The sequence below is a fragment of the Corythoichthys intestinalis genome, chromosome 6 (genome assembly GCF_030265065.1).
Source record: "Corythoichthys intestinalis isolate RoL2023-P3 chromosome 6, ASM3026506v1, whole genome shotgun sequence".
Taxonomy (NCBI): domain Eukaryota; kingdom Metazoa; phylum Chordata; class Actinopteri; order Syngnathiformes; family Syngnathidae; genus Corythoichthys; species Corythoichthys intestinalis.
This window is the reverse complement of record NC_080400.1, coordinates 36,039,156-36,060,903: the sequence shown is the minus strand read 5'-3', so window position 1 is coordinate 36,060,903 and position 21,748 is coordinate 36,039,156. Positions and strand designations below refer to the sequence as shown.

The 21,748-nt window shown below is 38.3% G+C and overlaps 1 protein-coding gene across 4 annotated transcripts in view; it reads left to right on the top strand.

The window, feature by feature from the left end:
* dscamb (Down syndrome cell adhesion molecule b) overlaps positions 1–21,748 on the top strand; it is a 203,686-nt gene that overhangs the window by 14,410 nt on the left and 167,528 nt on the right. For all 4 annotated transcript variants that reach the window (XM_057838123.1, XM_057838122.1, XM_057838120.1 and 1 more), the window contains exons 2-3: positions 16,656–16,973; positions 17,107–17,253. In XM_057838123.1, the coding sequence (XP_057694106.1) occupies positions 16,656–16,973; positions 17,107–17,253 (465 nt within the window). The remainder of the gene's footprint in view (positions 1–16,655; positions 16,974–17,106; positions 17,254–21,748) is intronic.

Below are 21,748 nucleotides of genomic sequence, written 5' to 3'. Positions count from 1 at the left end.
ATTAGATTACTTAGGAAGGGATTAGATTATATCCACTCAAGTCTCAATCAGACGTCTTTGAGTATCACAGTGAAGCACAGAGGTTCACTGTTTACTGGCACACTGTAACAGCGACAATACAGTGGCTAAACAGCTTGGAATGTGACAGAAAAATTGCATTTTGTTGTGCACCCCACTGTGGGATAAACAAATGATTATTTGCAAGGGGAAAGGCTAAAGTACTTGTATTTATCAACCACAATATGAACTTGTTGATCATGAGTTCACGAGTGGGCAGCATCTCATGCTCCAAGAGGCAGGTAGTAAATTCGTTGTTAAAATATTAACACGTTCTTTCAGAAGCAGAGGACATTTATTTTCACGTGCCCCCTTGACTAAATGTTACAGATTGAATCAAATTGAAATTCTAGCAGCGCTTTGCCATATACTAGTATTAAATATGTTTTGGTAAAATTGTTGTAAACCAATCTTTCCATTCAAGAGCACTAAAAATTGTCCTCTTGCCACATGTGAGACTTACAGGAATGGTGTACTTCTGTAGACCAAATAAACCAAGAATGACATTTACAAATTGTATTCATCCAGTTCTGTCTATCAAAAGGATTAGCATTTGCATACTATAAATGTGTCTCCCCCAAATTCTGCTTAACTAGGTCAAGGAGGGGGAAATGTCGTAATATGGTCCTCTGCAGTTCTTGGAAAAATAAGTACATTGTTTCACATATACTAATAGCGCTTCATGTTGATTCCAAAAGGTTAGTTGTGGGAGATTCATGCGAGAAAATGTAGCATATGTTTGATCAATAAATGGTAATTGATTGGCATTCTTAGGGAATTTTTATGATAGATTTTTTTTACATTACCTTACATTAAGTCATGAACTCTGTAGTTCATTCATTCATTCATTCATTTTCCATGCCGCTTACTCCTCACGAGGGTCGCGGAGGTGCTGGAGCCTATCCCAGAACTCTGTATTTCTATTTTTAAATAAATAAATAAATAAATGATACTCCTTGACTATTAAGTTGAACCTGTCCCACAAGAAGTCATGAAAGCCCAAGCCATGATAGTAACACATGTGATTTTTACAGATGAGTTCTCGTTTCTGGGATCATAAGCTGATTCATTTTTTCCCATTGAAAGTTAACCTTTCTATATGGCGGAAAACACTCTGGTGATTTGAACTTTTGCTCTGAGGCCCCCAATTTGGCCAAATTTCAAAATTGTCCTATATTCATCATTGGAAAGCTTAAAATCTCTATTTTCTGGGGAAAGAAAATTTTTGAACAGGCGCACATTTTTGACACGTTAAAAGTAGGTCAAATCCGATGAATGAAAAATAGACATTTTTTAACCCTTTGGAAATTTTCTTTAAAAATAGGTTTTGGACATCCATCCTGGTACATAAAAAATAACGAACACTTCAAGATGACCCCCCCCCCCCCTTTGTCTACTCAAGTTTTTGATAATCAATATGCATGCACTAAGACATGTGGGTGGATGTACAGTAATCAAGGATTATTGGTGGGTGAGTAAATGTAGATTTAATTTAGCCCTGTGTTTTATTTTGTAAATAAACATGGCTAAACAGGGAGTTAGCTGTATAGTTAATGATGACTTTACTGCATACAGTTTTCCCATTTGGCTTGATTTTAAACTGTGCAAAGATAAAACATTTCCAGGGGAATTTTTGGGGTTAAATTCCAGTACCATAATATTTTAATTTTTGCAGTGGGCTTTTAAAATATTTTTTCAACTATGATTAAAGAATGTGAATGCGAGATACTGATGCATAAAGGGAACATATAAATGTGAGTAGAAAACACTATCTATTTATTGTATTTAGCCTTAAAGCCTAGGACCTAGGCTTTATGATTTAACCATCTAATGTATCTAATACATTGATATCATCCCATCATAATATAGTTATAATAATATAGTATAATATAGTCATAATAGTTGCAATCCAAAATGGCAACAAGGGTCAAAAACATAATGGACAGTACGCTAGTCAGTTAGCCTGCTGTGTCAATAATTCTTGTGCTAGCGTTCGACTGCAATATATGTGTTTTTGTGGCTTGATATTAACAATATATTATCGCGTACTTACCTTGTTTCGATCCAAAAACATGTAGCATGTATCACCGAGTTTCAAGACACAGCTGTGAATGGCCATAGCTGGACTTTTGGGGGATTTTATATAGGTGAAACATGGTAATATAACGAGGGTCGCTATGCAGAAATCGCAGACATCAAAGAGTGGTTGAGATTTTCTTTTTAACATTTTTACGTTTTGAAAAGTTTTTTTTTTTTTTTTTTCCTTTTTCCAATTTTTCTTTGTTTGGATCGATGATTTATCATCTAAAATATCGGGGAAAATTCGACACTAACAAAACCCCCCCCCCAAAACAATTAACCGATAGTTAAGAGGTGACCTATTTACGGACACTATTTTTATCATGTGACATAATTTGTTTAAAAGTTCAAAATATGCGATTGAATAATTTAAAAAATTTTTTTTTTTTATTTTTAATTTTTTATTTCAACTAAGTAGTAGACATCAATTAACGGTTCTAAGTAGAGATGTCCCGATCACGTCATTTTCAAAGTATCGGAATCGGCAAAAAAATATCGGCCATGCCTTTTTTTAATATAAATATATTTTTTAATTAAATCGTTTTCTAATTGTATTTAATGTTACAGACATAATATGTTACACTCATCCAGAGTCTTTAGTTTAGGCTTAAGGTACGGTTATCAAATTTATCCCGATAACGGTGGTAATTAATTTAAAAAAAAAAAGTATCACGTTAAAATATTTAACGCAATTAATGCATGCGCTGCGCGACCCACTCACGCATTGTCGCGCTCAATCTGTAATGGCGCTGTTTTTTTTTACCTATATAGAGAGATAAAAGGCAGCGTAAAATGAGTAGAGTGAATTTTGGCAGCCTTTGGAGCCTTTTTTACTTGGCTAAAACCTTACAATCCCTCTCCCTACGATTAGAAATATCATGGGAAGCAATGTGGGGAAGCAAGGTAGCAATTGATCTTTTTCTTAACACCTTATGTTATTTCCCAACGCAGAGAATATATATCAATTGGTAGCACTACGCACAGTCATGGTTCCACTTCCCATCATGCATTTGGACATGGCTACAGTATCATTTACTGAAAGCTCAACAAATACACTAGATGGCAATATTTAGTCACAATATACAAAGTCACAAGTCTTTCTATCCATGGATCCCTCTCACAGAAAGAATGTTAATAATGTAAATGCCATCTTGAGGATTTATTGTCATAATAAACAAATACAGTACTTATGTACTGTATGTTGAATGTATATATTCGTCCGAGTTTTATTCATTTTTTTCTTAATGCATTGCCAAAATGTATATGATCGGGAAAAATTATCGGGAATGATTGGAATTGAATCGGGAGCAAAAAAAAGCAATCGGATCGGGAAATATCGGGATCGGCAGATACTCAAACTAAAATGATTGGGATCGGATCGGGAGCAAAAAAAACATGATCGGAAAAACCCTAGTTCTAAGCTAAAGATGATAGACATTTCGAATAATAAATATAATTACTTCTTTTTAAGGCTGGGTTGAAACAAAAGCAGTTGCGGGATGTCTGTAAATGGGGATCTCCAGGATAAAACAGGCAATCTAAAAATAGTTTGGGGGCTTAAAGTGCCATGAAACTGCTATCGCAGCATATAGACATATTGTTCTATCAAACACAACAGTTATTTTGGCTTAAAATACATCAGTTTATTTTAAAGAGGGGTGTAAGAGCAAAAGCTGCATTTTAAGTCTTCTCTGTGTTTTCCGGCAAATGCTTAAGGTTCGGGAAATGTGGATGCATTGACTGATATTTTTCAGCTATTGTCAACTTAATTGTTGGTGACTACACTCATGAGTATGACCATAAAATTGAGAATTCAAACAAAAGGCTCTATTTTCCAAATTGAGTATCAAATTTAGAACAAAGTACGTCGGAAAAAGTATGCCATATTAGTCTCTAACTAAGCCAAATACATCAGAGCATTTGTCCAGGTACAGCAAAAATAATTGAAGACTGAAGTGGCTTTACTTTTCCACTACTTTTGGAGTGTAAGTATTTTTTTCTTAATTCATTTATGCAAAAGAATAGCTCCTCACTTTGTTCTCTCTTGTGAGCTCATATGCAGAAGCAGCAAGTGTATAATTTAGACATCATCATTTGAGCCTAGCCCCTTAAACATCACAGGATAGATCTGTCGGTGAGGATCAGCGGCATGCACGCAGCCAACCCTTTCTACTGTCACGGCGCTGCTTAATATTCATGAGAGCAAATTGGAGGACAGTCATTTAGCTTCGGCGCACGGTGTATTGCCTCCAGGCAGATCAGTGGGAGCGTTTACTCACTTTGGACGGGTTGGCATCTGCCTGTCTCAGACACGTTTTCTGTGTTTAATCTAAAATGGTGCCTTGAGATACGAGTGACTCAATTTAGTTTCTCAAGATACGAGCAGTCATTTAACAGATTTCCTTGGGCTTTGATTAGCGAGCACATCTTGAGTTACAAACACTCACAATAAGCTAATATTTGACAACAACAACTTTTTAAGAAATAGGCTGAAACTATGTCAGAAAACAACCAAAAACGTAGCCTTGGGATATGGTAGCTAAACATTAAGATAAATTAGCTTCTATGTTGATGCTAGAATTCTACAAACAGCAGATTCTTGAAAATAGAATCTGTTGTTTGTACCGGAACAGCCAAAAACATATTAACAGAATTTATATTGATATTGTGTAATAACACATAAAAACCTAATCCTTCCATTTTCGTTGATCGCAGGTGTGCTATTTTATAGGACAGCACTGCACTGATGTACTCTGTTTTTTAATTACAGATATTCCCCGGGTTACAACGTGCCCCACTTGATTTTGACTTTTACGACGCCGAGTCTTGTTTTATTTTATTTTTTTTTATAATGTTGAGTTTTGTTTTTTGATGCCTTTATCTAGGCGCGGGACATGCAGAGCACGTAGTACTAATGGCATGCGAGTAAGAGCGCATGTACACATGAAGAAGAACGTATTTGCGCACTTGAAGAAGAACACATGGGCACGCGCACACACGAGGAAGAGCACATTTGTTTTGTTCCCATGAAGAAGTCGTGCAGCCGAGTGAACGAGAGAGGGGACAAATTACAGCTGCAAGCCTGCGCGCACATTAGTTGCTTGTGAAGCATCCACAGTGGCAACACCTGTAAATAACAGTTTTGTATTGTTTATTGTGCATTTTCAATTGTGGTCGAATACATGGGGTGAGTTTATGTGATTGTTTTTGATGATGTGCGGATGCTAACTGATAGATGCTAATTGTTTGTGTGGATTATTATTGCTGTATCAGTAGCTAGTTATAAACGCAAATTTGAATTGTTGTTATTGAAGATGAAACTGATTTAATTCCATATTTATTTTAGTTGCATTCTGCAAGTGTTGATGTAATGAGTGGCTGAATAAAGTCAGAAAACCACACGGAAGCCTGACTTCGTCATTTCGAAACTTAGCTCGATGCCTAGCTAGGACTTAGCTTCATTTTCTTGGCAAGGATAGTACAATGACGTATAATAAATGTTTTAGATAGGTTTTTTTAGATTTAGGGGGTATGTAGGAGTACTTAAAGGGTTAATTCCAATTTATGTAGAAATTCGTGTTACGTCGCCGGTGTAGGAACGGAACTCGTTCATAACCCAGGGACTCCCTGTATTTTGATATACATTTTTTTTAACGCACTTAGTTTTTATATTTGCTAATAATTTGTTTGTTATGTGCGAGAAGGCTGCTACTACAGATTTCACTAATGGGAGATGGACAATCAAGTTCATCAAGCATACTAACTAACGGACAACTTAAATTTGAGCTACGATCAGAAAAATGAAGCTGCCCCTTCATTTATTATTATATAATTATATGCTATTATTATTATTTTTTAAATCTCTGTTGCAATTAGGTACATTTTATGATGAATTTTCCGTATTATTGATACAATTTAAAACATCGCAGCAGTGTTAAAAGGAAATATAATACCGGTAATAATAAAAAAAAAGCACGGGATTAAATGAGAGCACTTTTGCTGTATCAGCTTCTTTGCTATGGTGTGCGGTTATTTTGCATTGAGCAACTTGGTACGCCAGTTTATATGATGCTAACAGTGCTCGCTGGTTTACTGATGTAACACTGACAAAGTGGGACGATTGTTGACAATATTTTGCACGTTTTCGCTGAAAAAAATCAAGCGGTTTATAAATGGGATTGGGTTGTTGTTTTTTTTCATCTCTGTTGCAATTAGGTACATTCAATGATGAATTTTCCTTATTATTGGTGCAATTTAAAATATTGCAGCGGTAAAATGAAATAATAAAAAATAAATAATAAAAAAGCATGGGATTAAATGACTGTGGTTTCGTTTTTATTTAGTTTTTTAAATTGTATTTACCTATTTATTTATTTATTTATTTATTTATTTTAAATTCTCTCTATGGAAACACCGTATGCTGGTGCTGCTGTTCACAAAAAAAAATGTTTAAAATCTCTTAAGGTGGGACATTCTATTCTTGCATCTCTGTGTCTCGTTTGATCTCCCAGTACTCCTCACACACTTGCCCCAAGGCCACAGAAAAAAAATGGCTTCTTTAATTACCCAATGTTCTTTGCTATCATGCTGTCACTGTGAGGACCCCAGTACCACACTGCCATGTCGCCCTTTTCTGTGACATAGATGACAATGAAATGAATTCAGCAGTTGAATTGAATCCCGCCTGTGGGTTTTAACCATTTTTTCCCTCTCCTTTTCTGTGTTTTATATAATTCTCCTTTCAAAGAATGTGGAATGTAAACTACCAAAAGAAGCTTGAAGCAAAAGGAGGAAACAAAATAAGTGTAACACTTAGGCATAAACAGAGGGTGAACATCGTAAAATTTCCATTCTCTGAATATTTTATTGCCCACCTCTGTTTGCTTTTATAAGACTCTGCAATTTTGGCATTAAAAAGAAAATATGGCTTAGTTTTTATGAAAAAAACATCAGAAAGGTATCAATCATTGTGTTTAATTAATAAAAAGGCAATACATTACAGTATGTTGAACATTTGGTAGCACACATTCATTAATCTTCCAAGCTGCTTAACTTCACAAGAGTCGAAGGGAACAAAAAAGGGAGGCGACCAAGATATACAGAATAAACATTGGCCCGGTTTTTGCCCACTGGCGTGATCCCCCCCAGCCCCCTGAAGTGGGGGGTTAGCCACAGTAAGCCACACGGTTGATAGTTGTTTAATCCATCTGTAGGCGAACGGGTTATTGATTTTTGATTGATTGATGATTTTACGACACTGTGTGGGTGTGCTCTTAAGACAAAACACTACCGCTTTTGTCCACTAGCATCGTTGCTTTAAGAGGAAAAAAGTAATATAGATCAACTTACGATAAAGTATAACTTCATTAACATTGTTCTGTTTGTTACAGAAACGACTTCAAGTGCATCAATTTGCCTGAATTGGAAAAAAAAAAAAAAAAAAAAATCACATCCAAACTGTTTAACTCTTTAACACCTAATCCTATTTTGGCCGAATTTACATGCATTTGAAGTTGCCTTTATATTCAAAAGAAAAATTGTTTACAATGGCCAAGTTGGGTCCCTTTTTTCAGGACACCTTGAACTCCATGTCCAAACTGTTGTTTTCTTCATTGACCAATTATAATCCACATTTTGGACCCAAGAAGACAAAAAAATCCCCAAATCTTTTTTCAAAATTTGAAATGTTGATGTCCCATTGACAACCAAACATGCTCGACCAACCGTTTTGAAGCTTGATAATATTTATTCAACTTGTTAGGATAATCATTCAATAGAAAAAAAGATTGAATAGTTTTATGTTTGACAATTCAACACAAACAGCAGGTATGGTTATAGGTGTTTTTGGCCTTTACACATACTATGGTCAAAACAGGTTATATACAGTGCAAAATAGTGAGAAAAAAATTATATATATCATCTAACACAAAAAGGGTTTGGAGTATATCTCTTTGTGAAGTTAGGTGTTGTACCCATCACCTTATCAAAAGTATATACGTACATGCAATCAAGCTTCTCGAACACACATCTACATGAAAATTGAAAAGATTATAGTGAAGAAAAAAATATATAACAAATTGAAAAAAAGTATTTAAAAAAATATTGACAAGTAGTTGCGTTCAATTCAAAATTTTCAGGCATGCGACCCAATAAAGTTTTTTTTTTTTTTGTGCACTCAATAAAGCTTCTTCTTGAACAGGTCACGGAACTGCGTCACACACAACGTCACACAGCCTACTCTTTCGCCGTTTGCGCGCTGCTGTCACTTCTACTCGCCGAGACGCCGACTCATCCAAAGAAAACAACAACAAATACGGCTCATCTTCTTTCTTCAGTTAACGAAATAATGCATTAGCTTGCGCTAAATGTAGTTTTAGATTCTTTCTGCACATTTCAAAGTCGCTCGCTCAAACCAACCGGCCGTTGCTTGCTTCGCATGCCTCCCTTAGTTGGCCCCTCGCGCGGAAATTTATTAAAAATGATCACATTCGGTTCGTCCTTCTTGACATCACAACGGCTCTTGGGATATGTAGTCTTTTGTGCTGCTTTCGGTTTTGAAAAAGGACAAGAAATGATGGAAATATGGAGATAGATACGTGGTCCATGCAGCTTTTTAATGCATATTTATGAGTGCAATATAACTACAAAACTCAAATGACATTATCTCCCGTTTTTCTTGGTCGCTTGACTTCAAATAAAAACTGGTGTGGACGTCAACTTCCGCACTTTCAAATGAGACCAACCAGCGGCACGTGGGTGATGTAATTACAGGGTGACGAAGCTTCAAAGACGATATGCGTAAACGCGTCACTGCCGACAATTTCAGTGTTAAAGGGTTAAATAAATATCCAATATGCCGAACAATTTCACCGAAAAAAACAAAACTTAATGGAACAAAAACGACATTTTCATTGGACAGAGGGACAGTTCTTGTTTTTGCTGCAGGCAGTATCACCTCCGTTTCAATGGTTTGGAGTTATTTTACATTGAGCAACTTCGTATGCCACCTTATATGATGCAAACAGTGCTCGCTGGTTTATTGATTTAACACTGACAAAGCGGGATGATTGTTGACAATATTTGGCACGTTTTTGCTGAAAAAAAAAAAAAAAATCAAAAATCAAGCGGCGTATGAAAGGGATTGGAGACTAATGTCTTCAAGTGACGTCTTAATTGATTTGGCTTTCTGCTGTCCACTGAAACATTTTTAGACACAGTGAACAGACTGGCCTTTCTTCGTCTCCCACTATATTAAAAGTCAAAGCCAAAAGCTACATATGCTTAGTCATATTTCCTCGTCTTAGCTCTTTATATCTCCAGTGCTCTTTGCTGTGTGCTCTCGTTTGGTTCAAAAATGCTGCGCACACTATGAAAATGAGAGTGCCACTCCACCCTCTGAGTGGATGTGCAATTACACTTTATTATGGTACGGCAAAAAAATATGTTCCCCGAGGTCACATGCGGCACCTCTGGCATCGCTCTGCGCTCCCCACTATTTTAGAAGTTGCTGTAGATCAATTACCCATGTTTGCAGAATCATTGTTCAGTGTAGTTTACTGTTCTCACTGTACTCAATTATGATGTGCACTATGTATAGTATGTGCAAAATTATTTTCTTTGCAGCGTTTTATGTAGTGTGCCATAGCTTGTACTTAACATTTTTTTTTTTTTTTTTTGGTCAAAGAGATCCCCAGCAACCACAGAAAAAAAAAAAATCATATTCGATTATAAATGCGTATGATACATAATTGAACAGTGCCACTTATTTCACCTTTACAGTTTGGCTCATGAGAAATGACGCCAATTACGCGTTTCCTCTCAGGCATAATAATAAAGTGACTGGGGGCCGAGGCCGTTTGTTGGGGCGTGACATCGTCCTCTTAGACCTCACATAGGTACCTGCATCACCAGACCTGGCTGAGGGGAGCATACTCAATTAAGAAAACGAGCAGTGCAGTGAAACAGTCAATTTTTCTATTTTTGATTAAATCAATCTGGCTTTTGCTCTCAGCCTCGGTGAAGTGAGTCACTCTCACATACTTTTCGTATGTGTAACAGGCGAATATGAAAACAGCCGTGTCATAAATCCTAATCCAATTTCTCCAATGCTTGCACGGAATAAAAGCTTTCACACGCATCTTTCATCTACTTCTCCACCACCTCAATTAAATCACGTACCTAAATTGTTTTGCTGCAATGCACTATTTCTCCCATTTTTACCTATCTAGAGCTTTTAGAAAAGTGGAACTATACTGTAATGACTTAACTTAGAAAAAAAAATACACAATATATACCGTAATTTTCGCACTATAAGGTGCACCTGACTATAAACAGGAACCCACCAAATTGGGCACGAAAACAACATTTGTTCATAGATAAGCCGCACTGGACTATAAACTGGAGCTGTCATCACTGTATTATGGGATATTTACACCAAAAGATATTATTCTGTAACACTTTATTTAACAGCGGATTCATATGACGGTCATAAAACCAAATGAAGCACCATTCATTGCTTCAAGAAGCTTCATTTGGCCATCACTGCTCCCTTGGGGGAGACAGTCAACCTCTGCTGCCACCTGCTGTCAACACTGTTGTTATCTAACATGCCTCTTACCATGCATTTCAGCACTACAGATGTAAATAACAATCAAAATTCATGTTCTGTGCTGATTATTTCTTCAGTTACTCTTCCAGTTGTTTCATTATTTGCTAGTTATGGTACAGTGCCTTGCAAAAGTATTCGGCCCCCTTGAACCTTGCAACCTTTCGCCACATTTCAGGCTTCAAACATAAAGATATAAAATTTTAATTTTTTGTCAAGAATCAACAACAAGTGGGACACAATCGTGAAGTGGAACAAAATTTATTGGATAATTTAAACTTTTTTAACAAATAAAAAACTGAAAAGTGGGGCGTGCAATATTATTCGGCCCCCTTGCGTTAATACTTTGTAGCGCCACCTTTTGCTCCAATTACAGCTGCAAGTCGCTTGGGGTATGTTTCTATCAGTTTTGCACATCGAGAGACTGACATTCTTGCCCATTCTTCCTTGCAAAACAGCTCGAGCTCAGTGAGGTTGGATGGAGAGTGTTTGTGAACAGCAGTCTTCAGCTCTTTCCACAGATTCTCGATTGGATTCAGGTCTGAACTTTAACTTGGCCATTCTAACACCTGGATACGTTTATTTTTGAACCATTCCATTGTAGATGTGGCTTTATGTTTTGGATCATTGTCCTGTTGGAAGATAAATCTCCGTCCCAGTCTCAGGTCTTGTGCAGATACCAACAGGTTTTCTTCCAGAATGTTCCTGTATTTGGCTGCATCCATCTTCCCGTCAATTTTAACCATCTTCCCTGTCCCTGCTGAATAAAAGCAGGCCCAAACCATGATGCTGCCACCACCATGTTTGACAGTGGGGATGGTGTGTTCAGGGTGATGAGCTGTGTTGCTTTTACGCCAAACATATCATTTTGCATTGTGGCCAAAAAGTTCAATTTTGGTTTCATCTGACCAGAGCACCTTCTTCCACATGTTTGGTGTGTCTCCCAGGTGGCTTGTGGCAAACTTTAAACGAGACTTTTTATGGATATCTTTGAGAAATGGCTTTCTTCTTGCCACTCTTCCATAAAGGCCAGATTTGTGCAGTGTACGACTGATTTTTGTCCTATGGACAGACTCTCCCACCTCAGCTGTAGATCTCTGCAGTTCATCCAGAGTGATCATGGGCCTCTTGGCTGCATCTCTGATCAGTTTTCTCCTTGTATAGAGAAGAAAGTTTGGAAGGACGGCCGGGTCTTGGTAGATTTGCAGTGGTCTGATGCTCCTTCCATTTCAATATGATGGCTTGCACAGTGCTCCTTGAGATGTTTAAAGCTTGGGAAATCTTTTTGTATCCAAATCCGGCTTTAAACTTCTCCACAACAGTATCTCGGACCTGCCTGGCGTGTTCCTTGGTTTTCATAATGCTCTCTGCACTTTAAACAGAACCCTGAGACTATCACAGAGCAGGTGCATTTATACGGAGACTTGATTACACACAGGTGGATTCTATTTCTCATCATCGGTCATTTAGGACAACATTGGATCATTCAGAGATCCTCACTGAACTTCTGGAGTGAGTTTGCTGCACTGAAAGTAAAGGGGCCGAATAATATTGCACGCCCCACTTTTCAGTTTTTTATTTGTTAAAAAAGTTTAAATTATCCAATAAATGTTGTTCCACTTCACGATTGTGTCCCACTTGTTGTTGATTCTTGACAAAAAAATTAAATTTCATATCTTTATGTTTGAAGCCTGAAATGTGGCGAAAGGTTGCAAGATTCAAGGGGGCCGAATACTTTTGCAAGGCACTGTATTTGGTAACACTTTATTTGACAGTGGCGCCATAAGACTGTCATTAGACAATCAATTATGACATGACACTGTCATGAGCATTAATGAATGCTTATAACAGATGTCATTTCGTGTTAGCCAGCAAATGATCTGACTTTTGAATGGGTGTAACAGATCCAAGCTGGACATAAATGGAGTGACATAATTGCCGGATGACAGTTAAAAGATATCTGTTAAACCATTCCGTAATGTCTATTATAGTGTCAAGTCATAATTATGACTGCCTTATGACAGTCTCATGACGCTGCTGTCAAATAAAGTGTTATCTATTAACCCAAATAAATCAACAAATAAGCCGCGCTGGACTGAAGCCGCAGGACTCAAAAATGAAGGAAAAAAGTAGCGGCGTATAGTGATGCGAAAATTATTGTATTAGGGGTTTTACTGTATATACAAGTCACAGTTCGGTACATACCTCGGTACGTGGGTCATGGTTCGGTACAGGTTCGGTACAACAGGAAAAACAAAAAGGCTTTTTTTTTCATCACATAATTCAAAAGTTAAAATTATTCAATGGGCTAAAACTAAAAAGCAGCTCTTATCATAGTGCAAAATGAATGAAACATCAAACTTGTCAATTTGGGTTTTTATTTCTCTAACATTCTTTAATTCACAGTTTGGTGATGTGGAAAAAATAGACAACATACCCTTTTTTATAGGGAATTGACCGAGGTTACAGTTAAAATCAGATAGCACTATCTAAATAAATAAGGTACCAACATTTTCAATGTTGGATTACACACAGTTAACTGTAAACCATCACCAGTAAATATACGCTCCCACATAAGATATACAGTATGTATGGGCTAAAATAAAATAAAAACTGTAAAGCGGTCCAAAACTGAAAAAGCATTTCTTGAAATAGTGCAAAACTAAATACTCACTTAGTGTTTCAATGACTTCAGCCTAGGGCTAAAACAACATTTTCATTTCCTGATTTGAAAATATAAAATAAATACACTTCAAAATTTTTTAGTAATACTGTATTTGATAGTTTCCTCTCTGTATATTCCCCTTAACTTTCTGAGGAATGATTAATAGTAACTTCTTCATCTGTTTTGGTTTGTGTTCTTGTTCTATTTCCTGTTATGTCGATTGTTGATTTAAGCGTATTACCTCTACCTCCCCCTGGATTGGAGGAGGACTAACGCAGACACGGATGTTCTTTTTTTCACTCCGACATATTCTCCGTGTGGCTGTGTGCACCAAACCATGATGCCCGTACTGTGACAGACAACGAATTCAAATAGCTTTACACTCTCATACAGTATATATATATAATTTCCGTTAGATAGGTCCCCATATGTTACATACACATAGCACATGATACTTGTCGTAACTTTCACTTTTTTTTTTTTTTCACCAATTGTGCAAGTTCTCCTACTTGAAAAGATTAGAGGGGCCTGTAATTGTCAACATGGGTAAACCTCAACCATGAGAGACAGAATTTGGGAAAAAAAAACAGAAAATCACATTGTATGATTTTTAAAGAAATTATTTCCAAATTAGAGTGGAAAATAAGTATTTGGTCACCTACAAACAAGCAAGATTTCTGGCTGTCAAAGAGGTCTAACGAGATCTAACAAGGCTCCACTCGTTACCTGTATTAATGCCACCTGTTTTAACTCATTATCGGTATAAAAGACTCCTGTCCACAACCTCAGTCAGTCACACTCCAAACTCCACTTTGGCCAAGACCAAAGAGCTGTCGAAGGACACCAGAGACAAAATTGTAGACCTGCACCAGGATGGGAAGACTGAATCTGCAATAGGTAAAATGCTTGGTTTAAAGAAATCAACTGTGGGAGCAATTATTAGAAAATAGAAGACATACAAGACCACTGATAATCTCCCTGGATCTGGGGCTCCATGCCAGATCTCATCCCGTGGCGTCAAGAAAATAACAAGACGTGTCCCCCTGCTGAAGAAAGTACACGTCCAGGCCTGTCTGCGGTTCGCTAGAGAGCATTTGAATGATCCAGAAGAGGACTGGGAGAATGTGTTATGGTCAGATGAAACCAAAATAGAACTTTTTGGTAGAAACAAAGGTTCTCGTGTTTGGAGGAGAAAGAATACTGGATTGCATCCGAAGAACACCATACCCACTGTGAAGCATGGGGGTGGAAACATCATGCTTTGTGGTTGTTTTTCTTTAAAGGGACCAGGACGACTGATCTGTGTAAAGGAAAGAATGAATGGGGCCATGTATCGAGAGATTTTGAGTGAAAATCTCCTTCCATCAGCAAGGGCATTGAAGATGAGACGTGGCTGGGTCTTTCAACATGACAATGATCCCAAACACACAGCCAGGGCAACAAAGGAGTGGCTTCATACGAAGCATTTCAAGGTCCTGGAGTGGCCTAGCCAGTGTTCAGATCTCAACCCCATAGAAAATCTGTGGAGGGAGCTGAAAGTCCGTGTTGCCCAACGACAGCCCCAGAACATCAATGCTCTAGAGGAGATTTGCATTGAGGAATGGGCCAAAATACCAGCAACAGTGTGTGAAAAGCTTGTGAAGAGTTACAGAAAACGTTTGGCCTTTGTTATTGCCAACAAAGGGTACATAACAAAGTATTGAGATGAACTTTTGGTATTGACCAAATACTTATTTTCCACCATGATTTTAAAATAAATTCTTTAAAAATTAAACAATGTGATTTTCTGACGTCTGGCCCGCACACAGTCTTGATAAATTGGTCAGCAGTACTGCTACCAGCATATGAAGTAGCTTACACACTAAATGCTGCTCCTCATTTACCCACTAAAAGGCAGCAGCACTCTAAGCAACATTACGCCGTGTGACCCTTTACTCCCAATTTTCTAAAATGGCGACAATCAACAAAAAAAAGAAAGTTGACTTCGACGGCAGACCCTTCGAGGATAGGTGAAAATTGAACTATTTCTTCACTAAAAAACTGTGTCTGGCTCATTTGCAAAGAGACAGTCGCTGTTTTTAAAGAGTTCTACGTGAGGCGATATTACCAAACAAGACACGCTGACATGTACAAGATTATAGGGAAGATGCGTAGCAAGAAAGTGAAGCAACTTCAAGCTAGTTTAATTTTAATCAGCAGTATTTCGCAAGAGCCTGAGAGTCGAAGAAGAACGCCACAAAGGCTAGTTGCGAGATTGTTGAAATTATTAATTAAAAATAATAATAAAGCAAATGTGACATACAGAATGGCTTGCTAAAATTTGCTTAAATATATCGTTCTACGTAAAGGACGTCAGCCAAAGTCGGCCCCCCAATTTTTTACCACACCAAATCTGGCCCCCTTTGCAAAAAGTTTGGACACCCCTGATATACACAGATGATACATTTGTCCACGTCATTTTAAGCATTCAAGCAAATATGGCTGATGGGTAAATATTGGGTATTTGTATGTGTAATATGTAAATATTCCTGACCCGAAAGATGGCTTGAGAAAGTGATCAAACCACAACCTTATTCCTCTTTACTTCAGCCTTCCCATGTTTGAACTAGCTATCTTATACATACAGCATACATACATGACTGTTCACAACTGAAGAGTTAATTTGACTTATTTAAAAGAGGCATAGATTTGTAATCCTGTGAGCGAGTGATGGAGCAAGACGTTAAAATCTCTTTTGCTGGTTTCAAGCAGCTCGAGTAGAGGAAAAGATTGGAGAAGTCTGCAATTTGAAACCATTTTAGGAATTCATGAAGTTCTAAAACGTTTCCTCCCCTGGGAGGGAGGGACCAAGGCAGCTGTTAGTGTCACTGCAAGCCATTTAGAGCAGAGCCACAGAGCTCGTCATCAGAGTGAGATGGCAAGCTGGGAACATGAAGCAAGTACTGTATGTACACATATTTTGGCCTGGATTTGCTCTCGGGAAGAAAGACACATTTTCTGGCTTCATCTATAAGACACACAAGCTAAATAATCAAAAACTGTTTTGTACCATAAACAGTGTATTTGTAAAAGACTGTAAATGATGTAATAGTCATGTAGTTTTGTTAATTAGTGGTTCTTGTTCTACATGCATTTTAAATTACTGTTGATCAGGACTCGTAACAGAAAGCACAAAGCGCTTCTGATACATGCAAATAGGGTAAATAGGAGTTACATATACTAACCGTTTATATCTTGCTTCCTCCACAGTTTTCAGTGAGGACCTCCATTCCAGTTTGTACTTTGTCAATGCATCGCTTCAAGAGGTAGTATTCGCCAGCACCACAGGGACCTCAGTGCCCTGTCCTGCTGGGGGTGCAGCCCCCGCCTCACTGCGCTGGTATCTGGCGACCGGTGAGGAGATCTACGATGTCCCGGGCATCCGTCATGTTCACCCCAATGGAACGCTACAGATCTTCAACTTCCTGCCATCCAGCTTCAGCAAGCTAATCCATGACAACACGTACTACTGCACTGCCGAAAACCCCACGGGCAAGATTAGGAGTCAGGATGTCCACATTAAAGCTGGTGAGTCCTCGAGAACATTTGGAACGGAACAGATTGATAAGAGAAACACACTAAAATGATAGGTTTTTTTTTTGTTTTTTTTTCAAAGTGCTGTCTAGTCAAAGTGTTTTTATTCACTGTTTATCTTTCATAGTTTCACGGGAACCCTACACGGTCAGAGTGGCTGACCAGAAGGCTATGCGAGGCAGCGTAGCCGTCTTCAAGTGCATTATCCCTGCGTCTGTTGAGTCCTACGTCAGCGTTGTATCATGGGAGAAAGACACAGTCTCACTCAACTCAGGTAAGACCGCTATGTTTCATGCATGGAAGAAACTGTTATGACTGTATGGGTGATGTGAAGGTGTGATGCACTTTTCCTTGAAATAATACTTACAGATAACCTGACTTTTATTAATGAGAGCACAGTTAAGTGGTCACAAACACCTTTTGGGTTGCAGTTGCAAAAACAATATTATAATCCCTGCTAATAAAGTTAAATGTTGTTTAATGTAAGGTAAATGTGATTCACGGTTAGCACGCACTTTAAATGCCCTTTTAAATGAGAAAATTCACAGATAACAGATTGGTCGAGCATCTTATACATGATTTTCTTTTTTACATTAACATTAATATTGCAGAAACATAGTGACACCAAAAAAAAATTTTTTTTTTAATTAATTAATTTTTTAAAATGATTTTTTTTACAACCTTGAATGCGATTTTACTTGGTTTGCAAAACAATTTGCCTTTAAAACACCAAGAATATAACTGCTATTTTATTTTTAAATGCTATTTTAATTTCAACACTTTCAACACTTTCCTCTGATTGTCCATTCGCGGAGTGAGTATGTCAGTGGTAAGCTCATTGGCGTTGAAGTTTGCCCCCCCATTAGACGCGAATTTATATGAAAATGATGCCAATCGTTTGTGCTACGCTTGTGCATCAACTTCATCGTCAGTTGACAAGACAGCTTCCACAAACAATGCACCACGTTCCTGCTGGTGGCCGATCCAGGCATAGCTGATTCGGCTTTCACTGCGATAAACGCAAACACGCCCTGCGTTCAAACGCCGGATTTAGGTGGAAACAGGAAGAATATTTTACTGCATAAAAGCAGGCAGGATTGTCTCAAGACTTACAGTGTATTATAAAAGTGAGCACACCCCTCGCATTTCTGCAGATATTTAAGTATATCTTATCATGGGACAACACTGACAAAATGGCACTTTGACACAATGAAAAGTAGTATGTGTGCAGCTTATATAATAGTTAATTTATTTTCCCCTCAAAATAACTCAAAATATAGCAATTAATATCTAAACCCCTCGCAACAAAAGTGAGTGCAACCCTTTGAAAAAACGTACATCCCTAAATATCCAAATTGAGTACTGCTTGTCATTACTCGTTACAGGAGTGATGTCAGCATTGAAGAGGTGGGGGATCTGTTAGTGCTCAGACCATACGCCGCACTCTACATCAAATTGGTGTGCATGGCTCTCACCCCAGGAGGAAGCCTCTTCTGAAGACGGTACACAAGAAAGCCCGCCCGTCTCATCAGACCATAGGACATGGTTCCAGTAATCCATGTGCTTTGTTGACATGTCTTCAGCAAACTCTTTGCGGGCTTTCTAGTGTACCGTCTTTAGAAGAGGCTTCCTCCTGGGGTGACAGCCATGCACACCAATTTGATTTAGAGTGCGGCGTAAGGTCTGAGCACTAACAGGCTGACCCACAACCTCTTCAATCTCTGTAGCAATGCTGACACCAATCCTGTAATGAGTCACATGACATTTTGGAGGGAAAATGACAAGCAGTACTCAATTGGAGGGAAAATGACAAGCAGTACTAAATTTGGACATTAGGGATGCACTTTTTTTTAAAGGGCTGTACTTACTTTTGTTGCCAGGGGTTTAGATATTAATGGCTATATTTTGAGTTATTTTAAGGGGAAAATAAATGAACTCTATTATATAAGCTGCACACAGACTACTTTTCATTGTGTCAAAGTGTCATTTTGTCAGTGTTGTCCCATGAAAAGATATACTTAAACATCTGCAGAAATGCAAGGGGTGTACTCACTTTTGTGATACACTGTATTTGGTTGAAGATTCAATGTAGCTGTTCATTAGCATTAGCGCCTAGCTTGAACTCTGCTTTTGCTACTCAAGAGGCTGGCTTGACCACAGTCATAAAAAAATACAATGAAGAAAAGGATAAGCCTGATAATGCACGGTTTCTTACTGTGCACCAAATAAGCAATATTTCAGTATTGCTTACATGGCCGAGTCCGAGCAAATGAGCACACACATAATGCTTGTCATGTACGCACAGTGCATAGTTATTTGCTTTGATGCTTCGGCGTATGCGGGTCAGTTTGCTCAGCGCATCTCCGACTGCAAATTGCTCATGCATGATACTTGAACGAGCTCAATGGACAAAGGCAGTCTGAAATGGCACGCCCAAAAAAATAGAAGCAGATATGACAAAAATCGGAATTGAGCATTAAGACCTGCAGTATGAACCTAGCCTAAGTGACAAAGACAGGAGCTGCTCATGTGACAAAATATTGTAACTAACTACACTGTATACTTGAAGTGGCAACATCAGCTTCTGATGTTAGTGGGTGTGGAGGAAGAAAGAAGAGGGCTGGAACTTTCGTAAGGCACGGTGTGATGTCACACCATATGAAATATCAAAACCAAAATTCACAACGAATTCACTTGCAAATGTAATTGTAATTGAAACAAAACAAAACAAAACACTTTCAAACGCAAACACTCGCATTTAAACCAATTTCGTGCATGAAACGGTTCAAAGTATTGTAAAATGACATTTGTGCCTCTCACATTTTTCTGGCCTGATTACTCCCGAAGAACAAACAGACAAAAACACACACAAACACACACTATGGTTTTATCCAGATTCACTTTGTGTTACTATTAAAAAGTAACATTAAATATAGAGAAGGAAGTTGCGCCCATCTTTTTTAGATCTCTCTTTGGGCAATTTCAAATGTTGCCATGTTAGTCATATTACCTGTTTAACATCTTAGCTTGTTGATTGCTCTACAGCTCCATACAACTGTCTTTTACCTAGCCAGGGGACGATGATGACACTAACTGACAATGTGCCTTCTCCTTTCTAAAGATATACTGTGCTCTGAATCACTCGAACTAGAAAAATGAATTTTGAAAGAAATAAAACAGCCCCGAATTATTTAAGCAATGTGCTTCCACATGACAACGGCAATTTTTGGGGAAATTTTGCCTACAGGCTGATTTCACTTCATACTGTGGCATTCAGGGACCTGTAAGTGAGCACTTGATGTCATTTGACTGAGGGCAAAATCTGGGACGGTGTTTTGGTGGCATTTTAAATGTGTCTGCTCAAGCATGAAGATGTGTCCTCTGATCCATGCCGGAGACTTATTTACTAGCGAGCTTGCCTGACTTACTCACTGCAAGCTGCCAGTTTAAAGACATTCCCTAATGTCACAAAGATTTGGTGAAATGTGCAGCACGCAGATATGATATGGATGTGCAAATGAAGTGACTCATGAAAACAACACAAAGGCTGGTGTTCTTTTCATCTGTGCCCTACGGATCAAATAATCACCTATTTCACATATTTGATATTGCTTTAAAGAAAAACAAACGGGGGAAAAAAGATGAAGTTGAATGATAAATAATGTCATACGTCCACGATGCTTTCTTCCCCTCTACTGCAAGAACGACAATATTCAATTGCCTGTGTTTACGCCAAACAGTATTGCAGCAGGCGAGCCCTGTCAAAAGAATGAGCACATGGTCAAAATCACTGCTGCTTTCTGATAAATATTTGATGGTGGAATCTGATGCATGAGCAGATCCACCTCACACTGTTATGGAGAGGGTGTGTTTACTCCATAGCTGAGGGGGCCTGCAGAAGTATACCAACAAAGCTTTGACAGTGGCAACGAGGTATAGTTTGACCCACCTTGGGTTTCCAACTCCTTCTCTAGTTCCCTTTTATTCTCTCTTGCTTTTTTTCAATTTTTCATGAAAGAAGACCTGGTCTCAGTGGACATAAAATAAAGCTATCTCACAGCCTTGTTGAATTATTCATCTTGGGTTTTTGTTGGGAATGTGAACATCAAGCGCACTTCTCTTGCATCAGAAGGTGAAGGATGAGCAGGCATTGCTCGGAGAGATGCAAAATGACGAGCGTGAGTGCTAATTTTCTTGGGTTTTCTAACACACCTCAAAAGTCCATAACAATGTGGACTTTGAATTTTAAATTATGCTAAACCCAGAACTGAGAAGGAGGCAAGGGTCATTCCAAAGTATATGTACTCTTCCCGAGCCAAACAATAAAAGCTAAAACCAAAACAAACAAACAAACAAACAAAAATTATAGGAAAAATATTTAGTAAAAAATCCCTTCCCCTGAAAGTGGCTAGAATTTCTTGCCGGAACTCCCTGACAATAAGCTAGCCACGGAGCCAGATGTTTAAATTTTTTTTTTTTTTTTTTTTTGGGGTGGGGGGCGGGGGGTTCAACCCTCCTTCAAACCACATCAATTGGCCTGCCAACTCTCCTGACCTGAACACCATAGATAATCTGTGGGATATTGTGAAGAGGAAATTGAGCGACACCAGACCCAACACTGTGGATGAGCTTAGGGCCGCTATCGAAGCATCCTGGGCCTCCATAAGACCTCAGCAGTGCCACAGGCGGATTGCCTCCATGCCACGCTGCATTGAAGCAGTCATTTCTGCAAAAGGATTCCCGACCAAGTATTGAGTGCATAGCTGATA